The 23,346-nt window shown below is 36.0% G+C and overlaps 1 protein-coding gene across 3 annotated transcripts; it reads right to left on the reverse strand.

Moving 5' to 3' along the window:
• Window positions 1–797: 797 nt before the first annotated feature.
• Window positions 798–21,705, reverse strand: WTAP (WT1 associated protein). 3 transcript variants are annotated; one of them, XM_081315245.1, is made up of 8 exons: window positions 21,497–21,705; window positions 18,033–18,070; window positions 17,894–17,949; window positions 15,304–15,362; window positions 11,480–11,607; window positions 8,158–8,336; window positions 2,974–3,128; window positions 798–2,000 (listed from the first exon to the last, which is right to left on the reverse strand). In XM_081315245.1, exons 2-8 carry the CDS (start codon window positions 18,060–18,062, stop codon window positions 1,417–1,419), a joined length of 1,191 nt encoding a protein of 396 aa, XP_081171371.1. In that variant the 5' UTR covers window positions 18,063–18,070; window positions 21,497–21,705; the 3' UTR covers window positions 798–1,416. The 3 variants fall into 3 exon arrangements, with proteins under 3 accessions (XP_081171371.1, XP_081171369.1, XP_081171370.1); XM_081315243.1 differs by lacking the exon at window positions 21,497–21,705 and adding an exon at window positions 21,100–21,322; XM_081315244.1 differs by lacking the exon at window positions 21,497–21,705 and adding an exon at window positions 19,952–19,970.
• Between the last annotated feature and the right edge of the window lie 1,641 nt (window positions 21,706–23,346).

Genomic DNA, 23,346 nt, shown 5'->3' on the forward strand with positions numbered 1-23,346 from the left:
TTGGTAAGATTTCAGAAGTGGCTTCCCATTTTCCTAGGACCTAGGTTGAGTGAGGAATTGGCCCAAAGTCACCCAAATGTTTTTGTGGCTATTAAAGTGTATCAACATGGCTCTCTGTAATGCCTTTTAATGATCCAAAATGCTTTTTATACTATAATATTTCCATTTATACTATATATTTATACTGTAATAGTTATAGTTTACTATTCATGACAAGGCTACATTTATAGAGTAGCTTTACATGCAGACGAATAGACAAATTTCAAGATGTGTATCCTCTGCAAGATGTGTAAGACATTGTAACTGCAGTATATAGACAACTTGACTACCATCACATTGAAGCATAAGTCACTTTGACAAGTAGATTCAAACTATCTTGAGATAATCTTTTTCCTACAAATTTTTTTATTAAACTGAACAGAAAGTTTACTGTGATACAAGTTATTCTAGGTAACCAGTCCAAATATGATATAGGATTAAAGAACGTCAGGTTTAGAAATTCAGTTTTCAATAGAAGAGGACTTGCAGAAATGTATGAAAGAGAGTTGCAACTAAGGATTTCAGATATGGAATATTTTCAATACTTGTATTTGTTGTTTTTACTTCCTCTTTCTGTCCAGAAAGTAGGCTGCATCACTTTCATCATGTAAGAACAGCAATGCAAGATCCATCATTTGTTCCAACTTATTCGGTATATTAAAGAAATATTTTATAAAGATTTTATGAAGATCTCTGCAGAAAATGGCAGTGAAGAAAAATCCAATGCTGAATAAATAAATGCAGCAGTATCAAATAAATTACATTATTAAAAATTTTATTTGGGTTTGGTCAGTACAGGTAAGATAATATTGGAGTCACAGAGCAATATGCATTAACAGGATACAACAGTTTTTAAAACTGAGTAACTATGCACACAAAATTCTTAAACATTCTGTCACCTAGAGAACACACAGATGCATAGTGGCAAAAGTGGAACACAAACTACTATAGGACTCCCTCACCAAGTTTATTTTAGTTAGAAAACTACTGTACTGGGCAAACTTGGCAGTCATTAACCCACAACTATTATGACAAAGTTTTGAGTGTTATAAACAGTATGAGTAAAGAATGCCCTTACACAGCACAAGTTCTAGATATACACAGATTTGTACAGACATCATTGTGTTATACCTGGAAATAAAATTCCATTTTCAACTTCACATTAACTCAAAATATACCTTGAGCTTACACAAACATCCTTTTAGCAACATTCAACGTAATCAATTGTTAAAATTTCAGAAGTGGCAGAGGTATTGAAGCAGAAAACCACAAAGGCAGAATTGTGACATATATGCACTAATTTGAACAGTTCTGGACAGTTTCTCCTCCCAATTAAGTGACACTATAAAAAAAAATTTTTTTTTTTGCAGAAAAAGGTTACAAAACCGAACCCTGCACATTTACGTTAGAGTCCAAACCATTCTGAATATGACGAGACCCCGAAGTTCTGTTACCTTTCACACTGACTGTTTTCTCCTCTTGTGGATCATGATTAGAGTCTGTATCATTTGAATGGTGAGTAAGAGAATTTTCACTACCAGTGGGAGAGTCTACACTTTCGTACCCAGTACTGAGTTGATTTATATAACTACCAGATCCTCTGCCAGTTCTATCTTCAGAGTGGTTGGAAAGCTTATTACCATTGCTTGGTGAGGGTGGAAAATCATCCTCTGTTCCACTACCTTCTCTATAAAAACCAGGCCCAGCTGTCCTCTGATGGGAAGAGCTGCCATTACTTGGTCCATTGGCCAGGCGACTGCAATCTTTGCTCATGGTTTCTCCCTGATCTGTAATTTCACAAGATGGAGTCCGGCTGGTACCTGGAGTTGAAACCTGTAACTGCTGCTGCTGATACTGAACCAGTTGTTGGCGAGTCTCTTTCAATTGCTGCTGTAGAACTAGAATGGTACTCTGCATACCTTCTACTTCCTCATCAAGTTGGATGATGAAATCATTCAGTTCTATATGAAGAAAAACAATTTAGAGCACATACTTAAGAAGCAGTACCTGTCTCTTCAAACCCAGCTTAACATGCTCAGTTTCATATACCTTACTTGATCTTAAAACATATTTCACCGTAGCCCTTTAAAAAAATTCCCATGTAAATTTAGAATCTATTTTCTGTGCATGCATGCACACACCCGTGTGCAACACAAAGTTCAACAGAATATTTTTTAAATGTAAATTTTAATCCCTATTTTAATTTCCAACATAATCCTTAAGTTTTATTTAAACCTTTGGTAAAGCTTGTAAACAGATTTTTGCAATTATGCCTAAATTCAGCATAGTGGAAATACATGAAAAATACACCTGTGAAAAGGTCAACAGATATGCAAAAGTCCCAGTGATGGATCTGCTTATTTAAATGGCTACATATACCTTGCTGCTTCCAATTACTTTTAAGTTAAGCAAAGCATCTTTTCTGTCCGAAACTGATCTACAAATCCTAAAGTAAAAACTAGTACTGAACTCAAAATAATATATGCACTGATAATGTTCATAAATAAGATTTGCTTACTGGTATTAGTAGCAAGATTTTTTCTACCTTTCTGCAAAAAATGTTACGTCGTTTTTTTCTTTTGTAAATTTTAGGCTACCTATCGGCCATCTCCTACAGTTCCCTCCATTTGTGTAGCTTTGTATTATGTTTGCATTGATTTTGTTCAATGGAAAAGGAACACTTTTGCAGAGGACAGAACCATCCAATTTAGAATTAAATTTACTGTAATTAACTATGTGAAAAACTCATATGCTAATTCTCACCGTTACCATTTTGTTGTGCTGGTAACTACAACAGGTTTGATGAGTTTGAAATCCCTTTCAGAACATTTAAATGTGTTCCACAGAAGAAATGTATAACACCCACATAGTTTGACTTTTGAAGCCTACACAAATACAATGCAATTCTCTATTTTCTTTTTAAAAATCCCTTACCATCCTGACTGCTTTTAAGCTCCTCACTATATTTCTTCTGTAAAGCCAACTCTGCCTCAAGTTGTGCAATACGTCCTTGGGACAGTTGCCTTCCAAGCTCTTGATTCTCCTGGATAAGCATTCGACACTTCGCCATTAACTTTTTGCCTGTTTGGCTGTAAAGGAAAGAGCCATCTATCATAAAATGAAGACAATTTTCTTTCATCTCCCTTGATAAAAGCTGCCACTGGGAGCACTATTTCTGTAACACATCTTTCTAAAGTATCTTGCTGCCAGTTGCCATTGAACATTGTTTATTGGTCTTCTGGCCCCACGTGGTCAAGCTGAAAGGCAAGATTCTACAGTTTAATAATCAAACTATAATTATGACCAAAAGGTATTTATTGGTTTTATCTTCTGACTGGACAATTTCAATAGAAACTGGACTCAATAATAAAGCATGGGCAGAAATGATGAAAACAGCAACATCCAATTTTTGGTTTCTAGGAATAGAAAAACACAAATGATTTACATAATGAAAAGCTTAGTTGTGTCTGTAAGCCTTAACTCCATATCTTCAAACTTATACAAATTTGAAATCACAAAAAAAAGTTTGAAAATTATTTCATGTCTCTCCCATTGGTCTCATGCCAGGTATTTTGTTCTAGTCTCAAGCAATTACAAGCAGTGTTTCTGGCAAAGTAAAGCTCTTCTGCACCTCCCTTTTATATACACTGAGCCACTCTGAGTAAGTAGCCCATGCTAGCAGAAGCAGCACCACCTACCTATATGGCTATCAGCTATCTAGGAATAGTCAGTCACACTGCCATCAAAGAGCAGTATGCATAAGTAATCACTGCCAATAGTATAAAAGTTAACTGCTGCTCCTAGACCAATTTAGTTACTTGCTTTACTTATAATTCATTGCTTGCTCTTTTTTTGCCAGGAAATTCATTCCTACAAATCTCCAGCTTCTGCCTAAAACATCTAAGAGGAATGAAGTTTTCACAGCTTAACATTTTATATAATCAGGAATTTATTTCAAATGTTTGAAATCTTTCTTGGATTATCATTTGAACTTGTTGGTTCAAGCCTAAACCTCTAGAGCAGGCATGTCAAACTGCTGGCCCGCAGGCTGGATGCATCACACCAAAACTGCACCCACCCCATTGCCAGCAATGGGGAAAAAGTCACGTGATGTCGCAAGTTTGACATGCCCGCTCTAGAGTAACTGAAAATGTGACCTATATAAAAGTTCTTCAAATATGGGAAAACAACATATCACATTTTAAATTGCCCTTTTAGGCTAAAAGCTTTTACCTCATGGAGCTTGGTTATCACGTGTCAACTTTATCATTCCTTGTACATATCTGTCAACATCCTTCTTGAATTGTGGTACTGAATTTAGAACTATTTTCTATTTGATAACTATTTTAGAGTTTATTACATATGTTAAAAACTATATAATGGAATGACAACTTAGTAATAAAGCAGCAAACATTGGCAAAATTATTATAGATTTAAACTAATTTTAAAATCTGAGTGGGGTAAACCAATGGTATGATTTAATATAAACCCTTTTAATAATTCTTAAGTTATGATCTGGCCAAAAGCACCAATAGAAAGCAAAATGACTTTACTGAAAGCTTAATAAGCACATCAAACTATTGGAAGATGACATACACATATCATTTTGAAAGAGAAACATGGCTTAACAGACCACCAGAACTAAAATCCCAAAAGAAAACACAAAAACTGGCTACATGTATCCAATTTAGGTTTTTTTTTTTGTTAGGAAATTATCGTTTGCAATGTCGTGCCTATTTTCTGAGCTCAGCAAATATATTTGAAGTTTTGATCACATAATCTAAGTAAGCTAATTTCGGCATTCTTCCAGTGGTTGAACAAACCTAGTAAGTACCTGTTTCAAAATTGTAAGTCAATGCAGAATTATTAAATTATCCCATTTTTCATCTGGTTGGAAAAAAACTGACATCTTCAACATTACTTTCTAGTAACTGACACAAAGGTATTATACAAAGTAGCTTCCTACATAAATTATTTTTCTAAAGGAAAACTGTAAATATAGCATACTGTCCAATAGTGCATATGTTGTATGTGCATGGTATCCTGGCCTCCAAAAATATGTATGACATATTACAGGATATCTAGCTTGTGTTTGTTTCTCATACATAAACAACTTGAAATGGACCCAAAATTTGGCTAATAGCCAAAAAGCTGTTTTTAGATATGCCAACATTTTGAATATGCCCCAGATTTTTTAAATAGCAACCTTCATTGAATATTAAACACTCTTCAAAAAGCAGCATTTTATGAAGGTTAATAGACTTCCATTCATGGGGAAAAGACATATACCAACCCTAAATTTTTGGAATTAAGTGGATGATTTTTTTTGGATCCTGATCTTTGCCCTTAAGAAATTTGGCTACTATAGAATAGATTTACCACTAACAAAATACATAAATGCCAAATTTTTAGAATCTAAGGAACATTTAAAAGGTGTTTTTTTGTACCTTAGGGCAAACATTCTCTTATAATTCGAACTAGATTTTATGTATATTAACTTATATGTTAATTTTTAAGTGGCTGAGATAAGCAAAAAAAAACATTAATTAATGTAGGCAATACAATTTCCAAAGCATTTGGAGGATGTCAAGAAAGATTATCTTAAAATTTCAAAAACTAAACAAATACAATTTCAAACTATTATTGTTATCTAATGAAACACCCAATATTGTATCTTATTCCTATTCACGTTCATACTATGAAGAATGATTTTCTCTTGCTGCAGCTCAAAGGCCTGTAAACAAGGACAATGCAATACAATTCTTAAAACACTGTTGAAAAAAGGTAAGATTTTGAGCACAAACTTGCAAAGACATAGGGATCCACAAAAATTATACGCAGATACAAGAATATTCTTTCCTTAGCACTTCAGAATCACTTTCACAGTGTAGAAAAGTACACTACCATTTTGAAGCATAAGATCAGAAATAAACTATGGCAGAACACAGAAGACAAACAACTTAAGGAAAATATTTCAAAAACAATAAATTAACACATCTCTTGAACCAAATGCTTTCAAACTGGGAGCCTCTGATTTTTTTTTTGTGTTTCTAAAAGATTCTAAAAATTTCTCTCTCTCTCATATATGGTAGCTAGGGGTATTAGGTATTGCAGTTCAAAGCATCTAGAGGCCATCAGTTTAAGGAACAAATTTCATAGAAACAACAATAAAGGAAAATAAGTATAACTACTTGAGTACTTAAAAGTACCAATTTCACACTTATCTTAATCTATTAATTTGATTATGTGCATATCAAAGATTCAATTAAGACTACAACTTAATCATTTTCTGAAACCATTTTTTAAATGGCAGGGGTCTATTTTGAGTGCAAACAAAATAAATGCACCTTAAAATGAACTGTATATATAGAAACTGAACACTGTCTTTCCTTCTAAATATTATCTGATCAAACTGGGAATTTACAGGCAATTTGTATGACACAAAACATACCTATGAAGAATGATTTTCTGAGTATACATTCAACAAGTTTTACAAAGACAAGTGTAACATTTTAAGATACTTTTCTCTGCAGAAATCTTACCTCAGTTTTGATGATAAACCTTTAAAAGATCTTCCATACCATCCCACCAAGATGATCTTCAAAAGCCTGAATTAGTGTGAATGTTTTTTCCCCTTTTGATGAAATACCCATGATTTGTATACTATCACATTTTTAGGTTCAAATAATTTTATCACAGGTATATGCATTTCATAGAATGGTTGTTTTAGATTAATTACTGAATGTGGAATGCTGGAATTATTATATTATGTCCAGTTGAGATTTCCTATGCAATAGTCCTCAATTTTTTCAACCTACCAGAGAAAACTATACAAGTATTAAGACAAAGCAAGTAATTTTAGAAGCCTTTCTGCTGTAATCCTGAGAATACTGAAATGTCCAATACAACTATTCCTAGAAATCACTTAGACGTGACATGGCGCCAGACAGTACCAATGATTTTGAACTGATGTAAACCGATGGGATGTATGCAATAAGCTTTGACATTATCTTTCTTTCAGAGAACAGGATAAAACATGGTAGCAGCCTGTTCTCCATTCTTTTATGTTCATATTTCACTGGAGCTTCATACAGTTGGTTCAGCCAGCTGTGTCTCTCAATTACTTGACATTACCTATTTTAACGCACAGTTTAAAGAAGAGTGCAGCTTTATATGAAACTAGATATACAAATGCATCATGCTAGCTAGGCAACTGACTGGTATGCCTTGTATAGTTTGCGTATGTTTTCTCAGGATAATATTATATATGGCAAATTTATACTATCACGAATAGGACAGGAATCGCAACTAGTTTTTGTTTATATATTCTAGCTGAGATTCACATGTATACAACTGTTCAACAATATAAAAAATTGGTAATTAAATTGCATCTATGTTTGTACAGCACTAGATTTAGGAATTTACATTTTACCAGCCATCCACAGAATAATTTGTTAATCCAAACCATGACAAGTTTCACTGAATTCCTATAAAGCCCAAATGCTAAGCAAACCAACACTTGAGTGTGTGTATGTTCTCACAGCTGATTATCAAAAAATGTGATTTAAACAAAATTCACCTCATTTGAGTTTTGACCCAGCAGTTCAGTGAACAAGGAGGAAGTCCACAGTCTTAATGGCAAAACTGACTTAATCAGTCTCTACATCACTAGGTTTAGGATTAAGAGCGAAGCACATTCCACTTATATGTTTTACTGGAATTTGATATGATCAATTCATGATTTAAAATCTCTAGGTTCTCCTCCAATTTGTCTGTAGACATAGTGTGCCACAGACTTTAGACTTCTGCTTCTCCCTCAATTTTCTTCAAACAGAACCACTTTGCAAGTGTCTACATGTTCTAGAAAGTACACATTTTCTGTGGTGGCCACTTCTTCAGAACAGTCCGACGCTGTCAGGCCTCTGAAGCAAAGGGGGGGAAAAGCTGAAACACAAGGTTCATCTGATAAGTTTTACATTAAGCAATACAAGCTGGACAGAATAAAATGTAGCTTTTGGCTCAAAACGTCTGAGTCTTGGTGTGGAAACGAGTACGTGGTTGTCCCACCAAAGCATTCTCTGTCAGGGAAGTCTTGACTGGGGAGTATGTTTTGTTTACCTATCAGGTGTAAATTTCCAGGCACTCAGTTCATTTTGGGCTTGTTCCAGTTTGTCTTTAGTCTGTTCCAGTTCACCTTTCATTTTTAGGAAAAACAAGTTGATGGCTGGGTCCACCATTGTTGATCTCAGTTGAGCAACACTTGGTTGCTGGACTTGCTTGAGGTACTGTATCTGATTCTGCAGGAAGGAAAGAAATATTAAGTCAATATATACTATCATGGTTCTACACAATCTGAAAAATAACCCTTTCCTTTGTATTGATGTTAATAGAAAATAAAAATGAACTCTGAAATTATGTGACAGAATTTATATAGGGTGATATAAACACCATAACAATTCATACAACCATTCGTTTACTAGTCACAAATTTAAGAAATGGCACTGCAATACATCTCCCTTCCTGCATATGTATGCACTATTAACACATGCACAAAAGGGGCAGATTGTATAATGGCAATACTTCCATCATCTTACTTTTTTCAACCACCAACCCTGCCACTGATAGAATTTAATTTAATTTAATTTGTATACCGCCCTTCTCCCGGAGGACTCAGGGCGGTGAACAGGGCAATACACAATAAAAATAGAATACAAAAATTAAAAAGCCATTAAACATTATGCCCATAAAATTAATACATATTAAAAAATTAAAACTATTTATAAAAACCCAACCCCATCCCGTCAGACCAGGCCAGCTTGTTCGAAAAAAAAGTTTTGAGAATTTGTGGTATGATAACTTTTATATATACTATTTGTAATTTTATAAAATCACAAGTTATAAATATTAACAGCATTTAAACAATTTTTAAACTGAGCAATTTACAGTCTTTTATGAAGTTTACTTTTTAGTGATGGCAACGTCTCATAACCTGAAAAACCTATTTCTACTCATTAAAGATTACAAGGAAATACCTGATTGGTCATTAAATCTATATCTTTGGTACTTAAGACTCTTAGAATTCTAAAAGCTAATTCTTACACACTACAAGAAATGTAAGTTTTGATTTTAGTGAGGCAGAATAAATTATTGTAATGCTGAGTTCCAATTACACTTATTCCAGTATACAGTATTTATTATTCAGTGAGCTATTATAGTGAAAATGAAATGTTTAGAGAAATATACTAATGCAATAAACTTTGTCCTCAAAAATCACTAATTCTCAACGTTGGGGTTACTGACAATTAGAAACTCAAGAGAATTAAACATAGCAAGATATGATCGCAAGAAACTCCAGTGGGCTTAATATATCTTCATTTGTCCAGTTTTGGAACTATCCAAATAAGCTGGAGGATTGCAGGTGGTATCACTGAAAAGATGGTGACATCAAAACGGGTCAGAGTAACTTTTTCACCTTTTCCTGGTTTTGAGGACAGGAATTTATGGTGAGAATAGAAACCTCTTCAGGAAAACTGTTCCGTTTCCATTGTTAAAAATTACCCAACTCTTACCAAAACACATGTGTCACTAAAGTTCAGTGGTAAAATTTCAGCAGCGAAGTTGAGGGGACACACATCTAAGAAATGTCCCACTCCATTTTCCACCATTATTTTTGAGAAAATACAGAGAGACAGACAGACAGACAGAGACAGACGGACAGACAGACAGACAACAAAATGGCCATTTTGCTGCTGAATTTCAATATTACAGTATTGAGATGCTAGAGAGCAACAATTAAGGTACAAGAGAGACACAGAGACCACAATCTATCAGATGCATTAAGCAATCAGTAGGATTTTATTCTAACTAACTAAAACTATCAAGAACTTTGGCTTAAACATATGAGTTCAGATAATTCTATAAACAAGTGAGCTATATTCATCTAGTATGGTAAGTTGCAACAAAAATGTGAATGCTTTACAAGCATGTACTGCATTCAAGTTTTATAAGCATCTATTGAGAAAATGTGAATGGATGCTCAACAAATACATGAAATGCAGTAGAATGTGTTTAATATTATAATGTATTTAATATTATAATGGATCATGGATTATAATGGATTAGTGGACTGACAAAGTAATAAAATACAGCTTTGACTAGAAAACTAACAGTAAATTCTACAAGAATCATTGGCAACAAATTTTCATGCTAGCACTATCACAGAATACCAAAAGATATTCGTTTTTTCTGTTAACGTTTCATTAACTGGACAGGAAATCCTAGTGATCACCAATTAAATAAAACTATGTGAAGTTTTTCATTAAGAGGAATGGAATTTTTATTCCTCTATCACTAAGTACTGAAATGAATGACTACTATGCCTGAATCTCTCTACATTATCTCTAGATATCCATCACTTACTTGGAACGTCAGTAATATTACCTAACTACAAACGGATATCCTCTATTTTCTACTACTGGTAGGCAATGTTGGTAGCAAGAACTACATTTATCAAAAATCCAGAGTTAGGCCTATTTTCAAGGCTGTTCCCAAAGTACATTTTAAGACTGGATGTGCCAAATGTTGTATAACTTGAATTTACTAGGGTTAATTTGAATTTACTATAGATCTTTCAAAGTTATGATGCTGAAAAATAAATTATACCCACATTTACATCCTCCCAGGGCCCTTCAGTCAGGTTGTGGGAGAGTGGTTAGAACAGAAACAAAACTGGAGGCTGAGAAACTGATTAGTCTTGCCAGTTTTGAGCCCCCTATGCCATAGCCATTTGGGTCAGTATTCCAAAGGGCAGTGGAGTGGAGAAAAGGAAAACATAGTGCAGTCATGTGATTTCCAGCTTAGTGACCACTTCACTGTATGCCCCAATTGTGTTTACTACACCGACTACTTGTAGTCTCTAAATGGACAGAGAAAACACCAAAAGTTTCTATCAAATTTTAGTAGTGTAGTTGGGGCTGACTTCAAGAACTTTGAAACAAGAGACTCAGGGCTGCATACAATCTCATTACCATCTCAAACAAAAAGAAAAAAGCAAGCTTTATTTTTAGATTTATATGAACATTGCAACAGAATTGTGTAATACAAATTAGTGGTATTTATAGGTTCTTTAATGTTAGCCATCAATATAGGTTTATAGGTTCTTTAATGTTAATGATCAACTCTGTATTGAATGTGTTTTGTAATCATTGTGTCATTTATATTAAGGGTCGTTATTGAACTATGGTAGTTTACAACTCTGAAAAATTAGTAATATGTCAACATATTTTATATCACTATAACAGGCTTTTGATAAAAGCATAAAAATTCAAACCATGCTAACAGGAATAATTAGCATAACAAATGAACAGAATCCTGTTTAAAGCATTCAAAGTCAAATCAATAGATTTCAACAGCCTCAGATGATTTGATTAATTTCACTTACAGTACACTCTTGCATTTCTTGTTCTTTAGTTGCTAGTCGCATCACCAAGATATTTTCCCTTCGAGCTGATTCGTGTTGTTGCTGCTTCAGTTTTTCTTCGGATTCTCTCAATCCGGTTACATCATTGGCTAGTGTTAAAAAAGGAAGCAATTACAAGGTTTATTACCAGAAACCATCAAAATAGTAAGACAAAAAGATAAGCAGTAAAATACAAATGGTATCTAAACAAAACGAAGACAAAATAATGTGAATCATAAATATATTCCCTTTTGGAAGGAAATATAAGAAAGATATAGCTTCTATGATAGCACAGGTAAGACCACAACAAAATTCAGCTTATGACTATTTTCTACTGGCCTTTTAACAGTTCACAAAAGAACTGTAGATAACACAGTGTTTCCTTGGAAAGAAGACCGGGTCTTATTTGTTTTCTTTGCTATCAAAAGAGGCACCAGGCCTTATTTTCCGGGGGTATCTTTTATACTCACCTCTGGCACTCACAGTCCCACCCAGCCAGTCCACTTCTTCTGGGGCCAAAGGAGTAGCTTCATTCTGCAGCTGCATTCCGGCCTGCATTTTGCAATCAGCCGAGAACGAGCTAGGGATTCAATCCAGAGCTCGGTTCTGCAAGACCTCTGCAGCCGAGAACCGAGCTATGGATTCATCCATAGCTCAGTTCTCGGCTGCAGTGACTTTCCAGAAAAACCTTTGACTGAGAAATGTAGGTCTGGTTGCAGAAGATGCCACAGAAGAAGTGGGCCAGCGAGGCAAGGCCTGGCTGCTAGGTAACTGGGTGTGGGGCATGTGGGGCAGCTCCATCCCCCCCACCCTAGCTTGATTTTTAGGTATGCCTTGCCCCAAAACTAGGGCTTATTTTTGGGGTAGGGCTATTAGGCCCACCCCCAAAAATCAAGCTAGGGCTTATTTTCGGGGAAACACGGTAATAGTAGAATAACAATGCATACATGTTATATGAGTCTGTCGTAATCCTACTTTTCAGTCCTAATGTCATAAAGTCACCTGCAAATTTATGATGATAAATCTTTTACACCCATGGGAAAAAAGCAGCTTCTTCCATTTTAAAGGGAACAACAAATAAACTATGCAGGGTCCTTATTGACAGTGTACTCTCTCTCACGGGTTACAACTGTAATAGGTTTCTGTTACATATAGATCATTGTATGACAGGCATATCCAAACCGTGGCCCTGGGCAATTGGCCCCACAAGATCATCAATGTTGTGTTTATATACATTAACTATATATTTCATATGTGGTCCAGGACAATTCTTCCTCACTCAGTGCAACCCAGGCAAGCCAAGGACATGCCTATTGTATGAAAATGGAAGAGCTACAAACTACAATCTGCTCATTTGCACCTATCAATTCTACATCAAGCACAAAAGCATCAATAATACATGCTGCCAGAATTTTCTTCTACTTGCATTTTACTTTGAGTTTTGTCAGTCGATTCATATTAAGGAACAGGAAACAACTTTCTTTGGTACAGAAAATAGTAATCTGTCAAACTTTAGAGGCATTGCATGGCTACGAACACAGCTATCTGTCAGTCCCTAATTATTGTTTCCAGTATTAATCCCAGGGCACAAATGAAACCAATGTTTTCTCCCTAGAGGGATAGTTCTGGGACAAGGATGAATAACTTAAAATAACCTAAACTCAAAAATATATCACAGCTTAACAATCTAATTATTCTATGAAGGTTTCTTGTTGAAAGTAGTTAAATCATAAGTAAACAAGTTTGATTATCCAAAGAAAAACAACATAGTCCTAAAGTCTGTAGATGCTCTAGACTGTTTAACAATTAGATTATCTTATGTATTGTTTACATACTAAATTTGTCTGTACAAGAACATGTCACTGCTCTTGTCCAATAAGAAACATATAGAAGCCAAGTAGTAATATAAAAGTTGCCCTATATCAATTTAAGAATTAAAAAGTGAAATATAAATCATGCTTAATTTTTTATTTTATTTATTTTATTTCCATTTATATCCCGCCCTTCTCCGAAGACTCAGGGCGGCTTACAAGCTTAGCAGTAGCCTTCATTCTATGTATATGCCTGCTTATTAGGGCTTTCACACACACCCCAAGCGGCATTATTACAAAGTCAGCTTCATTGCCCCCAACAATCTGGGTCCTCATTTTACCTACCTCGGAAGGATGGAAGGCTGAGTCAACCTTGAGCCTGGTGGGATGCGAACCTGCACTAATTGCAGGCAGCTGGTGTTACTTAAGGAGGCATTAGCCCACTACTCCACCAAGGCTCTTGGCTCTTTAATGAAAATACATGTATTACAACACATTTAAAATGTACTATAAAGCAAGCAGTGCTTTCATGGATACATTATAAGGAAATGACTATCCAAAAGGGATAATCCAAAAAAGCTTCAACTATAAAATAATGAAATTTTAAAACATGCTACCTTTAACACGTGGTTTCACTTTACAATTATCACAAAACAGGTGGTAAAATCAGTTCAATTATCTGAACTACTGTGTACACATCTATCACATGTCAACTAAGAAAATATTTATGCCAATATCTGAAATTCACAAAGCTCTGCCTCAATAAATGTATTGAGTAACATGGTTTGGGTTTTGTTTTTTACACATACTAGTGAACTGAACAATATTACAGAAAAAATATCTGGCCTAATAATGAATATGAGGACCCAGATTGTTGGGGGCAGCAAGCTGACTTTGTAATAATGCCGCTTGGGAGGGGGCCGAAAGCCCTAATAAGCAGGCATATACATAGAATGAAGGCTATTGCTAAGCACATTGATTTGTGCTTTAAATTGTAAGCCGCCCTGAGTCTTCAGAGAAGGGCGGGATATAAATGGGATTAAAAAAAATATGTCCAAGGGAAAGCCTTCCATCATTTCTTATCACTAATCACTGATTCAGTGTAAAAACTTTAATGTATCATTAGAGATTCAGTACAGGTAGCCCTCAATTTATAACCACAATCTGAACCAAAACATTTTTAACAAAGCAGTGCAGTCATTAAGTTATGCATCAAGTGGCCACATCTGATTTTGCAACCTTTTTTGTCAGTCATTAAGTGAATCACCTGTGATGGTTAAGTGAGAGACATCAAGTAACTGCAATTTGTGACCTACCTCCAGTCCCACATTGACTATCATTGTCAGAAGCTAGCCGGAAAGATCACAAATGATCAAGTGACCGGAGAATGACATGATTCGTAAATATGCAACAGTTGCCACGCACTGCAATCTCAGTAACATGACTGCGAGGATAGTGCAATGGTTCTAAATGCAAGGACCTTTCCTAAGTCACTTTTTTCAGCAGTCACAGCTTTGAACAGCCACTAAACAAAGGGTTGTTAAGTGAGGACTACTTGTATCAGTTTTATGCTAGATACTTGTATCTCCTTTTCCCAGTAAGTTTTTTTAAAAAATTTGCACAAATAGCTCAGATATTAACTTCTCATCACTGATTCTTTTGTGTGTGATTCTAAATTAGCTTTAGGAAAAACTATTAACCAATTACTTTGAAAAATAAAGATTAGCTAGAAACAACTTACTACAACTTGCTTCAATATATACTGATGTATTAGTATATAATCTTCCTCAAGCAGGTGATAAATATTAAGTTCCCAATTTGTGAATTAATAGGTTCAAACTTACTTAAAAATGTATAAACGTAGGAATATATTTTGGTTGCTATGCCCATAGGTCGTCCAATAATTCACTTCCCAAAAACCCAATTTTTTATTATTACTATTTTTCAAAAAATATGGCAGGATCTAATTATATATTCAGTTGATTTTCAACTTACAGTTTAGATCGGTGTATTTCCCCTCAAGAGCTTGCACGTATGCTTCATACTGCTTCCATCTAACGAAGAAAAACATTTCTGAATTGCATATATGATAAATAGCAGTATATGATTAAACCCACCTTACAGCTTTCATTAAATTCTTTTAATTACTTATCATTATAATGTATGTATACCCAAGAACACCCTAAGTAGCTACAGGAAACATACCAACAAGTCTCTATTTCAAATTGTGGTCTGCTTTTAAAAATAATCCTTTCTTTTGGTGAATTTGCACATCATCTTAAGCCAAAAACAAACTATATAATTACCTTAATGTGTGAGCCAATGCAGAGGCAATATTGTTTGAACAGGTTTACAGTTAACTGTAATAATTTTTATTTTTTTTCAGTATTTTCATCTCTGGCTAAAATACAGATATACATACTCATCACACCATTCTTTTTCAGGGGATAAGAAACATAATGGAAAATGCAGAAAAGAAGTAAAGGAAAAGGAAAATAAAGACATAACTGAAAATCAAGATAAATATGGCCTACAACAAAATCATATACCTTATCTCCCCATACTTTTTTATCCTTGCAAACTATATTTAATAGATTTCAATGGCTCAGTGAAATTGTTAACTGTTTTCAATCACCTATTAGAGCAGAAGATGGGGCAAAAATAATTCTATAAACCAGGGTCCCCAACCCCCAGACTGGTCTGTGGTCTCTTAGGAACCGGGCTGCACAGCTGGAGGTAAGTGGCAAGCAAGCAAAAGCGAAACCATCCTCCCCCAGCCCATGGAAAAATTGTCTTCCACAAAACTGGTCCCTAGTGTCAAAAAGATTGGGGATGCTGCTATAAACAACTGGCTCAAGATCACTAAATTGAAAATTGAATTGAGGTTTTTCTCATGCTTGTTTAGCCCAACCCAAATATATATTACATGCACATACTTGTACCTTCAAACTAATTTCAGATATGCAAAGAAAAAAGTATTCCTACACCTGCATTAAATCACTTGTTTTGGCTGAGTGCAATGTGCAAATCTAACCACTGTGCTTTCCAAATTATCATGCATGAGATAAATCATTATGTGTTATATAAATCCAGATTAATAAAAACAATAGCCTAGTGCAAGATGTGGACCCTATACCCTTTAAATGGGTAAAGATTTGACTGAATAATCCTTTTGTCCTGGTGACTTTATACACTTCCACGTAGTGTTGTTTAGCAAGTGACTTGTCACTGACTTCTTCCAAGTTGTCTTTTTCAAAGTCTTCATCTAACAATAGCTCTTAGCTCTCCTGGCAGTCTTCAATTCAAATATTAATCAGGTGAATTATCAAGCACTTCAGATTTGATTTAGAAGAGGTGCTTCAAAATATTCTTGTTTTCACGCCTGTACTTCAAAAGCCTCCATACAGCAATTGTACAAACTCATAAAACACAGCTGCTTTAACACATTGCAGAATGACTCTATATTTGTGAATTCACATTTCAAAAGACCTCTTTTAAACTGAATCTTATGAACACTGATTTTTTTTTAAGATAAGCCAAAAATGGCTAGGGCCACTTATGATCAAAAGAGTAGGGGTTTGGATCAAACTGCAGGTAATTCTTGCTTAATGACCATTTGTTCAGTGACCATTCAAAATTATGACAGTGCTGAGCAAACGGACTAATGAGCTGTACCTGATGTTATGGTTATTATAGTGCCTCTGTGGTCACATGATTGTAATCTAGGCTCTTGGTAACCTGTTCACATTTACAACTGGTTGCCAAGCACCTCACAACCATTTGATCGCCATTTGCAAACTTCTGTGATAGCTTCCCCAGAAAGTCAACGGAGAAGCTGGCAGGGAAAGGCACTACTGCCTGCTAAGAGAACTCCCCCTGGATTCTGGGCACCGGCTAAAAAAGGTCTGCCTTGAGATCCAAACAAGGTTTCAGAGAATTTGCAACCAGACCAAAGAAATCAGAGGATGCCCTCATCTTTCTAAGTTGTCTGCAAACAGTCTCTTTTGAGAGTGAAAGGGCTGCTCACCAAACAGATTCAGACCCATATGGGGAAAGTCCCTCTGGTGGGCAGCTCTTTTTGAGTACAAATGGGCTGTCTGCAAGAGAATTTTGACTCTGCCTGGCCAGATTCCCCCCAGCAGCCAGCTATTTAACAGCAGGGTCACCTCCCTCCAGCAGGCAGCTTTCTCTCTACCCAGATCACTTAATGACCACAACTGGGAGTGCTGTCTTTGAGCGAAGCAGGCACATGATGTCTTGCTTAATGACTTCACTCAATGATTAAAGATTCTAGCTTCAATTGTGGTCATAAGTCAAGGACTACCTATAAATAATGGGATACTTACTTTTCCTCTTTTTGAAATTCTCTTTGAATCTCAATATATCACAAACTATAAAATTTGGCATTTTAAGCCTTTAATTTCCCCAAAAGTCTGGTTTAGCTTAATTAAACTTAACATTTTCATACTCAAAAATGGTTACTATTAGTCCTCCTTATACAATAAGCTATTGTGAAGATCCAAATTATTCTATGTAAGATTTGAGAAATGCATTTTTGCTATTATGAGATAGATCATTATTTTACCTTAAGATCAATTCTTCTCTAGGTAGAACCTTGAAGTCTGTTTCACTGAGACGGGCCTGTATAAAAATAATTTCATTGAATTATTCCATCTAGCACTGACAAAGGAAAAGTAATAGTAGAGTACATGTTTCCAGATTACCTTCTTTGGAAGTGGTTCTTCATTAGTCATTGTGAACTCTGTAGAAGAAATAACACTATTATTATTTTACCCTTACAAATGTAACTAAATCTGTATATACCTTAAAGTACAAAAGTTCCAATCAGTTTGAGTACATGTAGTACATTTTTATAATAGGTTTGGAAAATAGTAAACTTTAATTTCAACAATTCATGTACAGCCATTTTAACTCTTGAGAAATGTATCAGTTAAGCTCTATTGAGCTTTATATTGTAAAATATGTTCTTTTGTGGATAATGAAGACATTTATTTTCAACAATAATAAACATTTAAATCATTTTTGAGAATGCATGAATATACATGAAAGCTCACTACTGTTTGTATAATACAGATTCATGCAGTTACAGATAACTCTGTCCCACTAGATTTATGGTTTTTGCCATTTCAGGAAGTAATCAACCCACCATCATATTTATTGACTTTCAAATATTAGTATTTTTCTGCACCATACAGGCAATTCAATAGTAAAAACGAATATTTTTCACAACTAGTAGAAAGATGTCTGTATTGTTTATAACATGGGCAAATATATAAATGTTTTAAATAAATATATACTAGAGAAAATATTTTGCTCAAAGTTTTAGAACATTGATAATTGTAATGATCAGCATCAGACCAGAACTCTGAAACCTTAGTTTTAACCAGATGAGGCAGTCACTATTTTTCAGGTTGATCTATTTCACAGGACTGTTGCAAAGATGAAAGAATGGCAACAAGCATGCAGCAACTAACAATTGTTTTATATAATGCCATATAAATTCACTCTGAATAATGCTTTACTTAAATTATCAGCGAGGAAATAATTTTTAGAAATGGCAAAAAACAAAAACATCCCTAAGCATAATTTTATATACAGAACCCAATCGAACTTACTCCCAAGTAGAAATACAACCTTATAAGAAAGCAGTTGTATAAGTCTCAATTCCTCAATAGATCAATGTAGGGTTTTTTGGCAACACTACAGAACTGGCTTACTTTCTCACAGGATGTTTGACTTCCCAGTCTACCCTCAGCCCTGACTGTAATTTTCCATCCAAATGAGTTCTATTTTAAAGGTTTTCCCCCCACCTTAAGGATCAGCCACAGCTCACTGCTTTTTTTTTAACAAAAATTTGATCAACCCATACTTTCCATAATTTGTTTCAAACTAATTACAATAACAAACTGTGTAATTGTTTATATTCAGTAGTTTATTGAATTTTTCTTTTCTCTATTGAAAATAAACATCTATTTTCATATCAGATGACTTCTAATTCTATAATAATTGTCTTCTCTTTGCATGCTAAGATGTATTTAGAACAGATTTAGGGACTTTAGAAATTGAGATATTGTTCTGCATACTGCATTCATCTCTTATGTACAACCCTAAAATGTAAGAACATGATCTGACATTAAAGTTGTATCTATAACAGCCTCAAAAATGCAAGATTTCTCAAGTAGAATAGAAATTATGTTTTGTTAGACATTATGCTATAGGAAACTGCCGAATTATTAATAGAACAGAGCATTTAAGATGAAATGTTTTTCTCAATCTCTTTATTGAAATTAAATTAACTAAGTCAATTTTTGCTTATTTCAGAAAAGTGAATTTTAAGTAGCATGTTATTTCCAAGTATATCACTACCAATTACAATAATTTTTAGTGAAAAATATGTTTTTCTTTCCTCATAATTACTGGACTGAAATAGATATAATAGCAACTATGGTTAAAAAACTTATCAATATGAACTGTTTTACAAATACCTCATATCATATAAACCTGGCTATATAATCTGAAAAAGAATGCAATCTTGCTCTTAATACATTGATTTGTACTCTGGGCAGAGGCACCACCAATATATTAACTCTGTAATGAACAGCTTGGTCAATACAATAACTACCTTTCTACATGATGGGGCATGCAACTAATTTTTACATGGGCAGTTTATTCATAGCCAACTGGATCACAACTGCATGTAACATATTCTTTGCAATGTAGCACATCAATGATGATAATTCTAAGCAACCTGTAGAATGAACAAAAATACTGTGTCTGATCTATGTACATATTCCAGTCTTCTCCAACTTGGGTCTTCTGCAAGTGTACTGGTCTACAATTTCTATTTCTACCAATTACAGGATATGCTGAAACAGATGATTTATAATTTAACATAGGAAGAGGAAATCATTTTAAAGAGTCATATGCTATGTGGAAAATAACCAATCACATCTTAAAGCTTTATACAACTTTTGTCTGCACAGTGGCAAAACTGCCAAGCAAGTAAAACTAATAAAATCTATAGTCAGTTTAAGGTTTTAAGGGTAAACCAAACTAGGTTTTCCTCCTGAATCACCATTAACTTCCTAACAAAATATAGCAAATTAACCTATTTTATTGAAAAGGATTGTTAAACCACAAAAATATCGACAAACTTTTCAATATTTTGTAAAATACTGACAAACTTCATTTTTGCAAGCTAAGGTCGTCTTCAAAACACAAGCACGTCACGCACAGTCCAATTCAACCCACATACTCCGAATACTTCGACGCTCCCGTAAATTATCACTTTATAATTTTTAAACGAACACGCAGAAACGTTGCATTTACATTTATACTTCAAGCTTCTCAGACAATATCTTTTTTTTTTTTAAAAAAAAAGCACGCGTTTCGAACTGTTCTGCAAGCGAAGAATACACTGCTTTAGCCCCTCCTCGACTTATGGCCGTCTCTAGGTAAACAAATCGGATTCTTCCCGAAAATCAAGGTGGCCTGTCTAAAAACGGGCCTGCGGGAGGATGGCGGCGAACACGGGCCGAGGCGGGCGGACGACAAGCAAGGAAGATGCTACAGGCGTGGCGACGTCCGACCCCCACGAAGGGCTGCCGCAAGAGCCGTGTGGCCCGATTCCCCCGATGCACATCAGACGGCCTTCCAAATCTCTTCCTTCGTTCATTCCGGCGCAGAGCTGCGGTCTTTCCTTAAGGCTGGAGTTGGCGGCGGCTCGCGCGGGAAGAGGAAGAGGAGGAGGAGGAGTAGGCCATCACTCACCTCCCGCCGATGGCGGCGCCAAGGCGTCGTGTCCGTAGAGCTCCAGCTACTTCCAAGGAGGGTCTCTCCCGTCGCAGCGAATAAAACTAGAACCACCGCCCCGAAACGGTCACCATCGCCGCCGCCGCCACATTCCGCTTCCCGCCCGCTCTATTATTCCGCTGCTTCGGCTGCGCTACAAAATGGCGCCCGAGAGGGAAATGAGAAAAGCCGCCTCGCCCCTTCGTCGACTGCCGCCTCGTCCCAGCCAGAAGGCAGCGCCACCGCAGCGCCGAGCCAACCGCTGCCACTCAACTCCCCGGCCCCTCCCCCACACGACTGCCGCCGCCCGCGCGCCCCCTCGCTCCCACCCTCGCGCCTCCTCCTCCTCCTCCTCCTCCTCCTCCTCCTCTCTTACCGGCCCAGCCAGCAACTGACTCCGCAGCAGGCGCTGCGGCGCTCGCTCGGCGTCGGGACTACGCTTCTCCGCTTGCTTCTTTTCAGCCCCCCCCTCCTCCTCCCACCGCCGCGCGCGGACGGCGCTTCCTTCGTTTGCTTTCTGTGGGGACGAACAGCCGTTGAGCGGGAAAAGGGAGAGAATAATTAATGGGGGGGGGGTTTGGGTGGGGGGGGAAACAGGGTAAGGAGACGCCAAACGGTCAAGTCGGTTTACTCCTCCGTCTGTCAGGATGCGCAGTTGCAAAGCATGCTGGGTAGGTAGGGGGGGGGGGTCGGCGGAAGGATTCGAAATCATACTATATAACCACCTGCAAGAGTGAGGCTGCTTTTGGCGGAAGGAGACTTCGGACGAAATGAGAAGAAAGAGCGTCGAATCTTCCACGTCTGCTTTCCGAGTCGCGTGTGGATTTTGCAAGATGGTTCAGTGATTGCGGTTCGACTCTCCTAAGGCCCCGTTTAATATTGCGCAGAATGCAGAACTATCTAAAACAGTTAACCTGAAATTGGTGCAAAGCTTGCTTTTCCCTGCGTAGGAGCGACCCCTTTTTCAAGATTACCGATTTGTTTGTAATTGAGAATTTGGCATGTTTTTTGTAGAAAACTGTTAGCGAAGAGTTTCAGAAATGATCAATTGTTCGTACGAGTCATTACAAAATATTTTTTTTTCTACAGGATATGGTGGACAGTGCTGCATCAGTAGTGTGAGTAAGGTGGAGGAACTGAGATTAACTGGATTTATTGTGCTAAAACATACTGGTAAAAAGTGTTTCTGAAACACCGACAGCAAGGTGCGCACAACGTAGTAAACCAAGGGATTTTGACAGGCGAGCTTTGACGGGAGGGTGGTAACTTGTAGAAGAGGTCGTATTTTTTTTTTTAGCTGATAAGGTTGAGTAAATAAAGCAGCGGTGCTTTTAAAGTTTCTGTTTTTCTGGAGAAGCCTTCAGCACCGCTAGGGGGACAGCAAAGGTTGAGATTTTTTTATAATTGTATATATATACTCGTTTTATTCCAGGTAACGATATAGCAAAATATAAGAAGCCCCTTGTAGTGTACCGTATAATTCACATTATTAGTTATTTTTGCAATTTTTATTTTTATTTATTATATAAAATACAAAAAAATAGAAATAGGAAATTAAGGAGGGAAAAGGAGAGGGGAAGAGAAGGTGTGAGGTACAAGGGGGAGAAAAAAGATGTTGACTTCCTACTCTTTACTACAGTACTAAATAAAAACACTCCAGCCTCAACTTTTTTTATATACATTAATATATAACTAGCCATTTCTATAATGACAAATCTATCAACTAAACCAAAGACAAAAGTTTCATATATTTTTTTTCATCACAAGCACAAAATCCAGAAGTGATATCCAGAAGTGATATCCATGAAAAGTATGCTCAAATATATTCTCCTCTTTGAATAGAATGATCAACTTAACCATTCCTGTTTTATCTTCCTTGCTGTGGAAATAGTATATATTTCTATTTGCACCTAATAATCTTTGTAATTCACATTATTCTGACAGAAGAATCAGTCCAAATCATTCAATTTTATAAAATTAGGGATTCAAAATACCTTCAGTATGGTCAACACAGAAATACCCAAAATCTTATTGATCTAAATTAAAGATCTTCTCAAGTAGGCTTAGCAGATGTAAAATACAAAAATTTAGACTATCACTAATTAGCAGTGAACAGATTTTGCTTCCTGTATTTTTCACTGTCAACTAATAATTGTCTAGATTTTTATATTTTAGATGCAGTAGCTGAATGCCACCTGAATATAGTACAAGACTATAGCATTGCTT

This window comes from Vipera berus (assembly GCF_964194415.1).
Source record: "Vipera berus genome assembly, chromosome: 1".
Classification (NCBI taxonomy): domain Eukaryota; kingdom Metazoa; phylum Chordata; class Lepidosauria; order Squamata; family Viperidae; genus Vipera; species Vipera berus.